The 16,099-nt window shown below is 45.1% G+C and overlaps 1 protein-coding gene across 2 annotated transcripts in view; it reads right to left on the reverse strand.

Moving 5' to 3' along the window:
- The window catches only part of RGS6 (regulator of G protein signaling 6), a 557,198-nt gene that overhangs the window by 89,078 nt on the left and 452,021 nt on the right, over positions 1–16,099 (reverse strand). For both annotated transcript variants that reach the window (XM_088024538.1, XM_028101509.2), the window contains 3 exons: positions 8,179–8,229; positions 5,147–5,253; positions 3,893–3,944 (listed from right to left, as the gene is read on the reverse strand). In XM_088024538.1, the coding sequence (XP_087880664.1) occupies positions 3,893–3,944; positions 5,147–5,253; positions 8,179–8,229 (210 nt within the window). The remainder of the gene's footprint in view (positions 1–3,892; positions 3,945–5,146; positions 5,254–8,178; positions 8,230–16,099) is intronic.

Here is a 16,099-nt window from a genome sequence, read left to right on the forward strand (position 1 = left end):
GACAATGCTATCCCAAGCAGTGTTTTGTACTGGATAAATGTAAGACGTAGGGAAGTCCAGCCCAGGTTGGGCTATGGGCTTTATTTAAGCAGAATCATCCTGAGAAATTTCTAACCCGTCTGGGTCAGAATGGGCCAGCTGGGTTATAAAGTAAAATACCCTGCAAGGAAGGCAAAGCTGGCACCATTCCTGATGACCATGAGCTACTTGGTCACATGCTTTCTGCTTGCTTTCCCTGTGCCCAATGTCACATGTTAGGGAGTCTGTTCACCACAACTAGGAATGTAGGATGGAGCTGTTGAGTCTAACTTTTCTTTTTTTTTTTTTTAAAGATTTTTATTTATTTATTGAGAGAGAGAGAGAATGGTAGAGAGAGAGCATGAGAGGGAGGAAGGTCAGAGGGAGAAGCAGACGCCCCGCCGAGCAGGGAGCCTGATGCGGGACTCGATCCAGGGACTCCAGGATCATGACCTGAGCCGAGTGCAGTCGCTTAACCAACTGAGCCACCCAGGCGCCCCAAGTCGAACTTTTCTCGGTATAGAACTCGGGGCTTGCCTGTGCTACCATAGTGCCTTCCACAGTGCTTTTGCTCTAACGCCTAACCCATCAGATGACCGTTGGCAATGACAGCCAGTCCCAACACAGGACATCTGGGGGACTTGCTGTAAGCTCAGATGTGGGTTTTTCTTGGATAGTTAATCTCTCATTGTTAAATCTTTGTCTCCGCACCCTCACACCTGGCAATCCGACCTCCTGGCATCTCACTTGGATGACCCACTGCTGTCAAGGTCACTACATCTCACCTTCATACAAATTGAAACCATTCAAAGTTTCATGAAGTGAATAGCTTCATATAATACACATGTAATTAAACAATAAGAAAATATTGACCTCATCCTACTTCAATGTACTTAAGGGACTGACTCCCTTCTCAAACTTTGTCTTCATGAGTGACATCATTTACCTCAATCTCTTAAACCAGGGAATCTGTATAACATGTATTTCTCTGTGTTCCTCATACCTTCAAATTACTTTTTGGTACAATGGATTTTAGCATCGGAAGTAACCTTGGTGACCAGCAAGCCCAGGCCCCTCATTGTCAGATGGGAAAACCAAAGGCCCAGAGAGGTGAAGTGATTTACCCATAGGCCAGTTAGTGGCAGAGGTGGAATTAACTTTTCCCATAATGACATTCACTGGTCATTCATTCGTTCATTCATTCACCCACTTAAACATTTACTGAGTGCCTTTTATGTGCGTGTTGAGACATCACCATAACAGCAGCTACACCTGTATGAAGCTCACTGAATGTCAGGTGCCATTCTAGAGACTTCCCAAATGTTCACTTACTCAATCCCCATAATGACCCTATGAGGTGGGTTCTGTGATTATCCTCATTTTACAGATGAGGGAAACTTTTCAGGTCATTCCCCATTGTTGAGATTCCCTAAAGCTGCTGCATCCATTCTAAATGCCTCTCCTTGACTCCAATGGCTTTTGGACAAACCTGCCCCTCCCAAACGAGCCAGCCTTCTCAGTCATTCTTCATCAACATGAAACCTCTGAATATGCAGATCAGACTCCTCACCACCCTCTTCCTCCCATCATGCCGCCTCCCCTGGCCTGGAATGCTTAGACGGTAAGACGGAGATTTATTCAAGTCTGTGCCCTAGCAACTGACACAGAGTAGGTGATCAGTAGAGGTTTGTTGGATGAAAGTGTTTGGTTCTTCATCAATCCAAATCACACCTATTCTGAGTTCTTAGCTTTGCTTTCACATCCTCTCTGCAAGAGGGCCACCACAGAACTAATACTGTCAAACTTAATAGTAATAACACTAACCACCATGGTTTCTACTGAGTCCTTACTATGGATCACACACCAAATCGTACAGACATTGCATTTCATTGTAACAAAACAACACTAGGAAACACGTACTATTATTATTATTCTAATTTGCACGTGAAGGTTTTGAGCACAGAGAGGTTAAATAACTTGCCAAGATCCACACAGCTAGTGGAGCCAGTTGATCGTGAGCCACTGTGGTAAATCCTCTCTTGGTAAAGACTTTGATTTTTCTGACCGAACTGCTTTGGAAATGCTGGTGAGTACTTTTGCATCCCGTACCTTGACTTTGGAGAAGTCGAACCAAAGTCGAGGCACAGGAATTCGAAATAATTTTGTTTTAATGAGAACCTGATATAAATTGTTATTTCTATCCTTGTTCATGTGCACATAAAATCATGATGCGGAGAAGCTCTGTAGAGAAAGGGAACCTAATGCCCTGGTGTATGCAGTGCCTGATAGCCGAAGCTTTATAGGTTCATATTCAAGTAGGTATTTTCATCTTACTAGGGTCTAGTTATCTGGTCCTGCCATCCTCCCCCCGCCCCCCGCCCCTTCACTGCCTATAAGAATATTGGTTTTTACATTCACAAGGGCACATGGCTGCTACATGGATCTGAGCTACAATTACTCAAATTTCCAGTTGGGCTTTCGTGAGCAGTATTTCAGCCCCAGAAGAATTTGTTTTGTGAATAGCCAAATGCAGCTCTGATTTTGAGTTGGAAGCCTTGCTTATCCACTTATCAGATCCTTAAAGCACAGCCCAGTTCCAGAGGGACCCACCAGGGTGCCTGCAGACAGCCACAGAGACTGTCAGAAGGCCCTTCCCCCTGCGTAAGGACTGTCCTTCAAACCTGAAAACAGAACAACTGTAGCCTTAGTAGGCAATGACTTGTCTGCACCCCACCCTCGGCATTGCTCTCACCTGCTGGCGTTGGGAGTGAGCCAGTCTAGTTCATCGCCAGGTCTCCTGGACAGGCTTCCCTGAACACTACCCAGCTGCACATCTCCCTCCATTCTCTGTAGCTGCCTCTGCCTTCCTGAGCAAGCAATCCTGCAAAGAACCTAGGGAGAAGCTGTGGGTCTCACCAAGTGCCCCAGTCCCAAGGACAGCCACTGTGGACTTAGCAGCCAAGTCAGTGACAAGAACGCTGTGCAAAGGGACAGACCATGAAGGAAGCATGGGCCTGGAAGGCACTCAGATCCGAGTTCCAATTCTGATGCTTCTACTGAGAGTTTGTTAATCACATTTAATGAAGAACCAGAACTGTCAGCCACTATTTACTAATGCCTCAGCTGTGCACGGTGCACCGGGGAATATGAGAGTGAACAGTCCCTGCCTTCCTGGAGCTTACGATTGACTGGGCATCTAGATAAATAGAATGCAAGGGGGATAAGTGTGAGGATGTGGCCTCTCTGAGCCTCAGGTTCTTTATCTAGAGTAGGGGGACAATATAACTTCTTTAGAGGATTGGCATGTGGAAATATTAACCAGTCTCATGGAGAGTATATGGCCAGAATCTAACAGACCCCTGGCCTGGACAAAGCTAACTCCCTTCTTGCCAAGCTCCCAACTTCACCCACTTATTTTCCTTGTCCAGGGTACCTTCTGTACATCCCTCCCTGGTCTGTCTCCCTTCCCCCCTAACTTCTAACTATCAAAAACATCCATGAATTATTAATAAGTCTTAACAAGGATGTGAAAATAGAAAGAACCAGGGGGAGGTGGCCCCTAGATCCAGCCCTCCCTGAAACCCTGTCCCAGAAAGGACTGGTCAGCAGCCACTGTCTTGGCTCTTGGCGCCATAGAATGAGCACATTGGCCAGATTGATAGAATTTTTCTTCCCTTCCACCATTCCCTTCCAAAGGCTGCATCTTTCAGTGTGCTCTGCCTTTCTTCATTATGTGGAACAGGGAGCTTATTACATGTCAATGGTATGAAAAAGATTAAGCAGGACAATGACCCCTCCTCCCTGCGTGACCATCACCCAGACACCAGGCATTTGTCTTCCACTCTCGCAGGAGTGACACGTCTTCACTGCTCACCATAGTCGGTGTTTTCAGGCTCCCAGCAGTTCGAAGGCCAAAAGTACGGGGCCTGCAAAAGAGCACAGGTGTCAGGACTCAGAGGAAGGCGGGCACTTGCCCTCCTCGGCCCGGAGCGAGTGTCCACCCTCTCCAGCACCCAGTGAGGACCCCTCTCGGTGACAGGCTCTGCCCCGTCTCTTTCATGCCGACATCACATCCCCAACTTTCTCCTGTTCTTAATGCAGCTGAGGCTGTCAACATTTTAACCTAGGTATTGAGAAATGAAATCCAAGGTGAGCAAAATAAATGCAAAAATGAGAAACTTAGTTTACAGGGCAAACATTTCTTATCCCAAGACCGGCACAGCTTACTGGGCACACAAGCTCCAAGTTCCTTTTATCCCTTTGAATTGTGTGCCCCTAAAACTGACATGCGGAAGCCTAGCCTGAAGTGTGGCTGTATTTGGAGTAAGGAAGTAATTAAGGTTAAAAGAGGTCACAAGGGTGGGGTCCTGATCCCATAGGATTAGTGTCCTTATAAGAGGAGCCGCCAGAGAGCTTGCTTTCTCTTTGTCTCTGCCATGTGAGGAGGATACAGTGAGAAGGGGCTGTTGGAAAGCCCAGATGAGAGCCCTCATCACAAATCTAACTTGCTAGAACCTTGATCCTGGACTTCCAGCCTGCGGAACAGTGAGAAATAAATTCCTGTTGTTTAAGCCACCCAGTCTGTGGTATTTTGCTATATAGTAGCCAGAGCGGACTGAGATACCCTTTGATGCTGTCTGAAAAACTCCACTCCAAACACCTTGGTGTTGACCTTGACACGGACTCTTATCCTCTGCCCCATTTCCCTATATGACAGGATCTGTGAAAAGGAGAGGAAAATGGTGGGAGGGCTTAGGCAGAGGATAGAAACTTCACACCAGGAAGGCAGCATGACAGAGTAGAAAGATCAAGGACTTTGCCATCGGGCTGACGCACACTCAAATCAAGGCCACCTCCCAGATTTATTAATCCTCAGACACCTCAATGTTCTCATCTGTCAAATGGTTGATATTTACCTCCCAAAAGTTTGTTCTTCAGAATGAATGAGGAAATATGTGGAAACCCCCCCCCCAACAACAAATGGCCCAAATAAAATCTTGTTTGGCCTTCCCAGTGCTGGGGGTAGGTAAGGGTTGCTCCCTTAAATACCCTCAGTTTTGTAGGTAGTTCTAATCTGAGATCAGATGATAAGAGAAGGTTCTTCAGGGAGAGATGCTGGCAGGCCTACCTGGAAACGGTAAAAGGTGCCATCATCCTTCATGGTGAGAACGTGGTCTGAGATCGGAAAGATGTAGCCCTGGGCGGCTATAAGGCTTCCCAAGTGTATTGCTTCAACTGCATGGACAGGGCAGAAGAGAGGAGTATTTAGCAAGCTGTCAGAGTGCAGGTTTCCTTAGCTGGAATGGAAGTCAGGAGGGCAGAAAGGCAACCAGAAATCAACTGTTGTCACCCTCAGGTAACTGCATGATCGATTGACTGATTGACTGATAACCTTTGATATCAATGCACTGGGCTGGATGGGGTGGGTGTCAGTGGTTGGGAAGGGCCAACATGTGTCTGGGACTCATCTGGATCCCAGCTCTGAGAGTCTGGCTTTGGTTAACTTCCCCCGCAAGACTTCCAGAAGAAAGTAGCTTCACAGTTAAGAGCAGGGCCTCTGGCACATATAGACCTGTACTGAATCAAGTGGGATGTTTCACGTAAGTGCTTAGCAGTGCCTGGTGTTCAGTAGGGGTGGGCAGCCCAGATTCATGTTGCTAGTTTCATCATTTTTATTCCCCAGCAATGAGCATGTAGCCTCACTGCCCAGAGAGACTCTCGACTCCCATGGCATTCCCCGATATGACAGTCCCACTGGAGAAGAGGAGAGCATTTCCCTTCTCTTATGGACACAGAGTAAAACCTCACTTTCTTAGAAAATTGGAGGAAGGACACTGCAGTGGGGAGTGGCAAAGGGAAGCCGACCTGATAGAAATATGTACATCTTTGCCACAATCAACCCATTGTTTTGTGACTTAGTATCAGCCATAAATAGATTCACGTAATCAATAATTTATATTTATTCTGAGCAGGGCTAAGAAAAAAAATAACAAATCTATATGGTTCTGCCATGCATGATAATCTTTCACAAATATAAAAGTACTCTTCTTGGTAAAAACTAACTTTTGGATATGGAAATTATTGATATGCTTAAGGAATCTCCAGGAATTATTAATTTCATAAGCTCTGAATTTTTTAAAGCAACTTGTTTTGTCTTTACTTGCAAACTTCTCAAGAGGTTATATATAATCCAAGTGTTTTGCTTATTTAGAATCACCTATCCTTCGGAAATAACTGGTGGAATCAGAATGAAGTTGTATCTTATTTGCTTAGGGATGACCAGTGTGTGTTTTAAAGTCTACCTGCTTCAAGAATCATGGGTCCAGCAAAAAAAAAAAAAAAAAAAAAAGAGTTTCATCACTAGCAGCTGCTCCTTCCCCAGGGAAGAGAGCACAACTTCCAGTAAGAAGTTGACTTTCACATCACCAATGTAGGAGCTAGAACTCTCACTTCATCTTCTGTGGTTTTGCTTAGATATATGGCAGACAGGGAGGGAGGGACAGACGTTGGATGAGCCTGACTTCTGGGACTTTGATTTGCCTCTTTTCCACCCTTCTATTCCCAGCTGGTGAACTGTTCTTAACTCCTCCTCATCCATTTCTCAGAAGCCCAAACAGTTCCCAGTAACATGATGTCCTCCCAAGGCCATCTGTGTATAAGAGAGCTTCATAGATATGATCTTTATTAGGTATTATTCACGACTTTTCAGGGAAGCCTCTCATATGAGGGCCAGAGGCCTCCTGAAGCCTATTCCCCTACCACCAGCTGGCTCAGGGCTTTCACAGTACTGCTACCAGTACTAACAATCATAATAAAGCATGTGTCAGAAATACAAGAATTATTGTAGAAGGGCAAAGGACAGAGTGCTACTGGAAGAGAAAAGACTACCATGGAGAAATTACTCCCTAGGCTAAGCATTATAACCAAAGAAACATTGATTTTAAATACATGGGACTAAGCTGGTGGAAATGTATTCGGTCCAGGCTTTACAAGTGGACAATGGCAAGTCCAGGTTGCATGAGGGAAACACATGCTGTAGTTAATTTGGGTTCTTTCCTTAAGAGGATCTGAATTCACAGTTTCCCCCTGTGGATTAAGAGCTTAACTAGATTTAAGAATTTTCACTAGTCATGGAAGTGGCCATTAATCATGATGGTGAACAAGGCTAGTGTCACTTCCATCAATGACCTGCTTTTGTGGCACTCAGATTTCTGGCAGCTATATTTCCTTGAACGCCATGTAAATTATATTGGTTCTTAGTCAATAGTATATTAGGAGCATCAGATTAAAATAGAGGAAGTCCTGAGCTGACATAGTGACCCCTAGCAAGGAATCACAGACACCTAGAAAGGGCATTAAAAAAAAAAAATCTTTAGAAAGCATAGCCATTGGAAGCCATTTAATTTGGGTCAGATAGATCTAATCCTCAAGAACATAAGAATACATTAATGGGTATTTATAAATATGACCTTCAGGCATTGAGGATACTCAGTTAAAACAGGAAGTATATAATAAACTCCAAAAAGTATTAACTAACACAGGGATAGTAAGCTTTACTTATCTGCAATTTTTATTTTTCTGAAACTCCTCATTTTCTAATTATGCTGTGAAAATAAATTTTACTACTTATTTTCTGGTGGGAGGACAGATTTGGAAACTGTTTTATTGGCCAGAGTTTTGTTGTTGTTTTTCTGGTAAGGTTTTCCTAATTGAAATGCACAATTAAGGTTGGAAAAAAAAAATCATTCTTTCACTTCTTGCAGAAGCGGAAAACAGAAGGAGTCTTAGCAAATAATTAGACATCTTAATTGTGGATCAGGCAATCTAATTTTAAGAGCTGGCTCTAGAAGGCTGTTCCATGATAGTTCTACAACTTATCTTTAATTGCTGTGGCTAACGAGAATTCATCTCATTTCACACGTTATTGTACTGGGGTCTTTGGCACTCTAAATAATTGCTCATTTCCTCAAAGGGTGATTTAGATTTAAAGACAGATATTCAGTCAAGAAAATAAATTAATTTTATTTGCAAATAGAGTGATTCCACATCTTGGGATTCATATTTATAAGTCCAGTTCACAGGAGAATAGGAGAATCTGGTGTGGAACTTGTTTATGGGATGTTTCTCAGTACCATGGAGGATAAAGTCAGGGTCAAGTACCTGGGTCCTCGATGCAAAGGTTCTTCATAAGCCACTGCACGATGTCAGTACCTGAAATGATAAAGCAAATTGAACTGAAGACGTCATGGATGTGTACCCTGTGGCAGAAGAAACATGTTTATCTAAGAAAGTCCTAATTCCAACTAGCACACGCCCAGAGAGCTGGGTAATACTGACAATTTTCCATCCTAACTAACCACATCTATCCACTGGGACACTTCCATAGTCACAGTCCTATTTGTTTCCAAAAAAATCCACTTCCGATGACTCAGGACGATCTTGTGTCCACACTTCTAGGGACTATCTACAGGAGACTTCTTGCAAATACAGATTTTGATGACTTCCCAGAGAAAGGCTAGGTGAAGTTTTACCACACCTGGCCCCCAGGATATTTCCTGAGGGAGGAGGCCTCTTCAGCTCCCTACCCTAACTGACAAGGCCTGACCAACACAGGTGACCTTACAGGTCCCTAAAAAAACAAAACAAAACAAAACCCAACAAAAAACAAAACAAAACAAAAAACCTTTAATTTTTCCTGGCATGGGCATATTTTAAATGAAAATGCCCCTGTTTCTGGGGAGAAACTTCTTTGCGTTCACCAAAACTTCTTTCCTCTATTCCTTGGGTCACTAGATAACATTTCTAGACTCTTCTGCAATTGGGTATAGATTGAGTTCTTACAATGGAATATGGCTAGAAATGATGTATCCTGCTTCTAGGCCTGGACCATAAAACTCCCATGTGACTCTGCAAACCCTTCATTCCTTATCTGCTGACTAAACGGAGAGGACCCCCAAGAACCCAGGGGAGGACAGAGCCACAATGTGGAAGGAGTGTGGGCTCCTGAACAACCATAAAAATTGATGCCCGTTTTGGGCTCTGACTTGATTAAAAGATAAACTTTGTTGTGTTAAGCCCCAGAAGTTGGGATTTATCTGTTTTGATATCAAGTACTACCTTAATTAATATAAAATTGTAAGAGTCGGAAGGGACTTTTAAGTCTTATCTACTCCAACCCTAGCCAATACCGGAACTGCATCTATAATACCTCGGACAGGAGGTGCCATGATCTCCACTGGGAAAAACCCTAGTACCTGGGAATCACAGATTCCCCCCTAGACAGGCTGTCCTAGTCAGATCATCTTTGATTTCTCTGAACAGAAATTTGACCCTTTCTAAATTCTTCTCTTTGGACTTAATTTTGCCCTCTGATGATAGAGAAACAAATCCAGACCTCTTGCTCTGGATAGAGTCCATCCGATATACTATCAACATGCTTCTTGAGTTTTCTCCCCTCGAGGTGAAACATACCTGGGTCCCTCAGCTATTTCCTGCCATGACATGACCTAGAGCCCTTTCCCATTTTGGTCAAAATTCTCTGAATATGTTTCCTTTTGTTTGCCTCCCTTTGAAGATGTTGCACCTAGAGCCAATGTGGGAGTAGAAGAGTCCAAATTTCTGGAAGGTTCTGAACTTCCGGTCTTCTCAGCCATCTCATTTGAAACCAGTGCAGATCTTCAAAGGTGGCTTTGTCACCTCGGGATGGAATGTTTGATGGAAAGCAGCCTGAAAAGGGCAACATTTCTAGATGTCTGAGTCCTGTCATGCGTGGGTCTGAGGCTTGGTGTGAGAGAGAGGGTCTGCCCATAGCTCTTCCGGAACAGATTCCCAGCTGAAAACCTGAGAAGCTAGCAGAAGTCTTTAGCGAGCATTGCCCTTTCCCCAGAAATAAAGTTTCCCAGACATGTTCCAGAGGTGAGAGCAGCTCAGGCCTGTTTCTCTCTGGCTCCCTGGAGGGGGAATGAACCTTGCACAGTAGACAACCAAGGCCCCATCCCACTATTTCTGTGCTTCCCCCAGGACTAGCCTCCACTGACACAGCCCAGCAAGTTCCCCCCATTTCAACCTCCAAAGCAGAACTTCTAAGCTTTTCCCCACTCTCGCTCCCGGATGGCATCTATGAGCTAAACTTTGGATCAAAAACCTTCCTATTCATTCACATTCTTTGAGCAAAAGGAGAGAATGTCTGTGTGTGGTTGTGTGTGTGTGTCCATATCCTCCAAATTATACAAGTTCAACATTTGTCCTAGGAAATGAAGAACAAAGCAGAAATCAAATAAGAACTGTAATCCCAAGTTGGGGGTGGGGGAGAGACTGTAACCTGTTTTTTCCTCAAAAGAAAAATAGTTCTTTTCTGTGGGTTGCCTGGAAACAGATAGGTTTCCAGCATCAGCAACAGCTCTCCCCCGGGCAGGCGGATTATCTTTCTGCTGAGCTTGCTGAACCATTATTTATCACCTGCCAAGATTGATTACTCACCCTGGGACAATGACAGCCCTTCCTTTCCCCTGTTAATTACTGTCATCATTAATATCCATGTCACTAATTAGTATTCATTCACATTGAAACTCCTTCCTTGCTATCATATCCGTTCCCCCCATCACCCCACCCGAGACTTTAGCACCATTGTCTAGATTTCTACCCCCTTTTGGTTTTCTGCACTCCGTGTCTGGCCTAATTGCTCTCCCCAGTCCACCAGGCCCTGGTTTGCATTCACAGAGCTGAAGGATCACATTTAAACATTTAAGCCCCCTCCCCTCCCCTTTTTTTTGGTCAAGAAGGGAAAGTCACAAAACCCTCTTTCCTTTTTACCTAGCAATGTGGGGACCACAGATTTGGATTTCTTGTCCCTGGGGCAGCCACGGTAACAGTCAGGGTCTTTCTCTGGGGACCGGTGTGAGTGTCCTTGAGCCCCAGTGAGGGCCGAGCTGGACCCCCTGGCTGTCCTGGGTCCCTGCCCCCAGTCTGCAGCAGTAGCCACCTCCCCACTGTCCCTCACCCACTGCGGGCCTGCAGGGTGGACTTCAGCGAGCACAGCAATGCCTTGTGTGGTGAACCTTCTCGTTCTCTTGGGTGTGGGGTGTATTAGCTTCCTCGGACTAACCCAGGAGGGGCCAGCCTCCAGCCTCGTGGCAGGACATAAATGTTGCATGTTCAGCCCCGGGAGAAAGTAAGGGAGGGAATTCTGTCATAATATTATGTCCTTTAAAAGACCTACAATTATTCCACAGCAGAATCAGGCGAACATAGTGCAAACAACCGTCAGGAGAAAGCATTTTTCTTCTTTTTTCTCTTTCCTTTCTTCCTTTTTTCCCTCCAGCCCCCAATCAATTTTTTCCCTCCTATTCGAAAAAGAATTTGAAGCAGATTATTTTTCTATTCTCTCTCAAATGAATTGTTGCCCTTTGTTACCACTGTTGGATGCGGTTCTTATCTTAGTCAAGCTGCCCTGCCAAGGACTTAAAACCAAAAAAGAAACATTAGGGACAAACGCACCTTTATCCCCAAAGGTTCTAAAACACTTGGCTGAAAGTTTTCTTTTTGAGGCTAATATAGACACATATATTCCAGGGATATCCATGAACTACATCAGAGGCACCCGAAACTCTTCTCCACAACATGCGCGGTGTGTTAGTGCATTTAAATAGACGTTTCTATGCAGATAAGCTTTCAGTTTCTATATGTGTTGTATGTACGTATTTCAGTTATGTCTTTTACATATAAGGATGTGTATTGGAAGGGTGTTTGGACACAACTCAAACGTTCTCAAGTAGGGGATTGAATAATTAATTATGGCTCATCCATACAATACATATTTATTGAACACCTACTGTATTGAATGAAAAAGCAACACAGGAACAGTGTGTATTGTAAGAATGACGTTTTTACAATAGAAAATACATATTCACATTTGTATCTCTTAATTACGTATGTATAGATATATACATGTACTGAGAAGAAAAGTTCTGGAAGGATATTTAAACTGTTTAGGTGATCTTGGAGAGAGGGGAGGGTCAAATCACAGGAAATTTCTATTCTTCTCATGTCCTTATTATTTGGAGCTCAAGAACTTTAATATATTGCTTACACACTGAGAAAAAGACTTTTCACTGTCAAGAGCAGAGAGGGACGCACTGGCCTCTGAGACTGCTGTGGACAGGCTGTGGGGAATCAGGTTGCAGACGCAAAGTGGAGAGGGTGGGGGGGACTCTGAGCTGCTGCCCCTGGGCCCTGGGCATGTCCTGCTCCTCTGGGAAAGGGCAGAGAGGAACGAAGGCATGACTTGCAAATCTGCCTTTTCCCTGAGGAGTAAAGAGTGGGAGGCTCACTCCTAAGCCTCAAGTTGTCACTCTCTGTGGCCATTGGACCAGCTAAAGGGGTTGCTCACCGCAGTCCTGGACGAAGGGTGACCAATCTGCACTCTGTACCCCTCAATATAAACTGGATTTGAGTAAGCTGGCAAGATCTTCCAATATTTTAGGGAGTTCTCTTTCTGGTTTGGGGGAGATCCTTATTATAAAAAGGTTCTATACTGAGCTTTGTCCTCAGGTGTTTTAAGCACCCCCAAAGATTAAGGGATACCTGGAACTTCCTCCCAAATAAGTCAGAACCTAAGGGGATCCTACTCTGAAACACTTGCCCCATTCTCCCCAGAGTATTGTAACAACTGGAGCCCAAATTGATTATGCAAACTTGAGAAAAGACCGGTTCCAGGCACCTGCAGATTTCAAGTCATATGAAACGTGGTAGCTTATAAATCATAGTCCTGATAATTGAAGCAATTGATAATTTACTTATCAATCCTCACCACTGGGGAAAGACACCTTCACTTGAATAAACTCTTTCTGGAGCCCAACAAAAGATAAGATTGTTCCTGCTGTGAGTGACCTCCCGGTACTCCTCAGTCCAGGTTATGATTCAGTCCACCCGGGGTTCTCACATACCTGCCAAGGTCTCTGCCGCACCCGTGAGTGAAGAGGACAGCTTTGTGCCACCTGATCACGTAGGTGCCACGTGCAGGCCAACACTCATGAAGGAGGGAGACATTGCCCAGTGCCCGTTGTGTACCATGCCGGAGCCAGGCACCTGACACTGTAATCACATATCATCTTGACAATAATTGTGCAAAATACGATACCTAGCATACCCATTTCACAGATGAGGCCCAGAGAGGCCCAAGCCCACACACCTATAAGAGCCAAGTCTGGAATCCAGGAAAAACCCATGCCAGATACCATGGCCACTACACATTCTGCCTCTCTTATTTCTGAATAACTTTCCAAACAGTACTCAGAAGAATAATTGGAAAAGGGATACTCTGTACTCATAGACATTCACTTAGTGGTAATAATAATTACCACTAATATTAGCTATTGAGCACTTTCTATATTTCAGGCTTTGGAATGACCCTACTCTAATAATCCCATGATGTGGGGCGCCTGGGTGGCTCAGTTGGTTAAGCGACTGCCTTCGGCTCAGGTTATGATCCTGGAGTCCCTGGATCGAGTCCCGCATCGGGCTCCCTGCTCAGCGAGAAGCCTGCTTCTCCCTCTAACCCTCCCCCCTCTCATGTACTCTCTCTCTCTCTCTCTCTCTCTCATTCTCACTCTCTCAAATAAATAAATAAATCTTAAAAAAAATAATCCCATGATGTAAATAGATTATTACCATCTCCATTTTGCAGATGAATGGAAGGACACCCTAAGTAGGGCAGTCTTTATAGGTTTAGACCTTTCTTTTTACACCTTAGTTAAAAAACAGACACAGGGGTGCTTGGGTGGCCCAGTCGGTTAAGTGTCCGACTCTTGATTTCAGCTCAGGTCATGATCTCAGGGTCCTAGGATCGAGCCCCGTGTTGGGCTCCATGGTCAGTGGGGAGTCTGCTTGAGATTCTCTCTTTCCCTCTCCCTCTGGCCCTCCCCACTCTCAAATAAATAAATATATAAATCTTTAAAACACACACACACACACACACACACACACACACACACACACACACACACACACACACAATGCGACAGTTAGCCAGCAGGGAAAGCTGAACTTACTTAAGAGATGTTAAACTCTAGGACTTTGGAGGGTGGGCACAGGGTATGGCCGGCAGGAGGACAGAAGGAGGGTCAGAAGGCAGAACTGGGTGCCCTGACAGGTCTAGTGGCATTTTTAAGAGTAGCATTTGGTCAAGGTGCTTGAGTTTCTCCAAGGAAAAGTGTGACAAATTTCACAGATACATGCTTGTTTACCAAGCATATGAAGCAATAAAGCACGGTGTTTATAAAGTCAGGTTTGAGTTCAGTTCAAGCCATGTCGCTTACAAACTGCGTGACCCTGGGCGGGTCCCTGAACCACCCTTCACCCCAACCTGCATTCCTTCATGGGTCGATGGGGTGAAGTACCGGCTACTTGGAGGGTAAAGTAAGATTACGTATCCACGCATCCATGTATGTGTCATGCCAGCGCAGTGCCCGGGACAGAGTAAGAATTAGCACACATTAGCTACGGACAGAGTCTGTGTCTTAGGGACCTTGTCTTGGAGCCAAGTATCTAATCAAATCATCTGCATGCAGCAACTAGAAAGTTTTAAGGGTGGAAGGCAGAGCACGTGCCCTCATCCCACTGCAATTCAGTCCAAAATAATGAACTGAGCATCATTCTTGGTCTGTGTGTGCTGGTCCCTGACATCCGCATCCACCTCCGCTCCCTTCTCTCCTCTTCTGCCTCATGGACGCCCCTTCCACTCCCAGAACGTGCCACGATCCATCCCGCTGTAGGGCCTTTGCATCACCAATTCCCTGGGCCAGTAACGCTCTCCCATTTCCCCACCTCTGCCCCGAGCTGACTCCTGCATGTCCTTTGGCCTTGATTTCCTCAGGAAAGCCTTCACTGCTCTCCAAAGCAGGTCAAGTCCTTTGGCTTTCACTTGCAGAGAATGGGGTTCCTTCTCCATTTGGAAGTAGACATCTGCCATGTGGTTATTTGGGCCACGTCTGCCTTCCCCTCTGTATTAGCTTCCTGGGGCTTCTTTAAGAAAGTACCACCAACGGAGTGGCTCAAGCAGCATAAATGGATTGGGTCCCCTTTCTGGAGGCCAGACCCTGAGATGAGGGTGTTGGCTGGGTCCGTTCATCCCAGGCGAGGGAGAATCTACTCTGCTCCAGGGCTCTCTCCTTGCTTCTGCAGGTTTGTGGCAGTCTTGATGTTCACTGGCTTGCACACGCATCACCCTGATCCCTGTCTTCCTCTTCACATGGCCCTCTCCCTGCAGTGTGCCTCGGTGTCCAACTTTTCCTTTTTAGCAGGGCACTGTCCTAAGGGATCAGGGCCCACCCTCACTAGTTCATATTAACTCGTTACATCTGAAATAACCCTCTGTCCAAACGAGGTCACACTCTGAGATATTGGAGGTTAGGACTTCAACATACGAACTTTTGGGAAGACACAATTCAACTCCTAACACTCGCTAACCTATCACTCTGAGACTGCAGGACTCTGTCATTCTGTCCTCTCTCCAGCACCGTGCAAAGAGCTGGCATGGAGCTAGTGTTTAATAAATGCTCATTGAGATGTAATATATTCAGTTATACTCAAATAGACATCATATAACATATACCCATCCAGATGCACATATTCATTACATTTAAAAAATTTCTCTTAATTTTTGTGACCCCTGAAAACCTCATCCCAAACCAGCACCAACTGTGGATGGGCATTTTGCAACCATTGCTTTTGAGTCCATTTTGGGGGGTTTTCACCCATTGACATGGTTCTCTTTCAAAAATCACCTCTTTTCTTGTATAGAGAAAGCTTAACGAATGAACGCTTGAAAAAATATTAGGCAGCAATTCCAAGTCTCCTTCTTTTCTTTATGCAACCCTGGCTATCACCTGAAGAGCACTGTGAGCACAGGAAAGGGAGTCTTTGACTCTCTCCTTTGGGGCTGACGGCCACCGTCCCCCTCCTGCCTCTCTGCCTCTCCCTCTGCTCACTCCACCGGCTTCTCGACTGCAGAGTTCAAACTGCCTTTGACTGGCTTTGATCCACTGTGTGATTCTCCCTTCCTCACAGGCATCCGCAGAGTCTG

The sequence above is a fragment of the Eumetopias jubatus genome, unplaced genomic scaffold (genome assembly GCF_037043125.1).
Source record: "Eumetopias jubatus isolate StellerSeaLion01/CBP00866 unplaced genomic scaffold, mEumJub1_p1.0 scaffold_7, whole genome shotgun sequence".
NCBI lineage: Eukaryota > Metazoa > Chordata > Mammalia > Carnivora > Otariidae > Eumetopias > Eumetopias jubatus.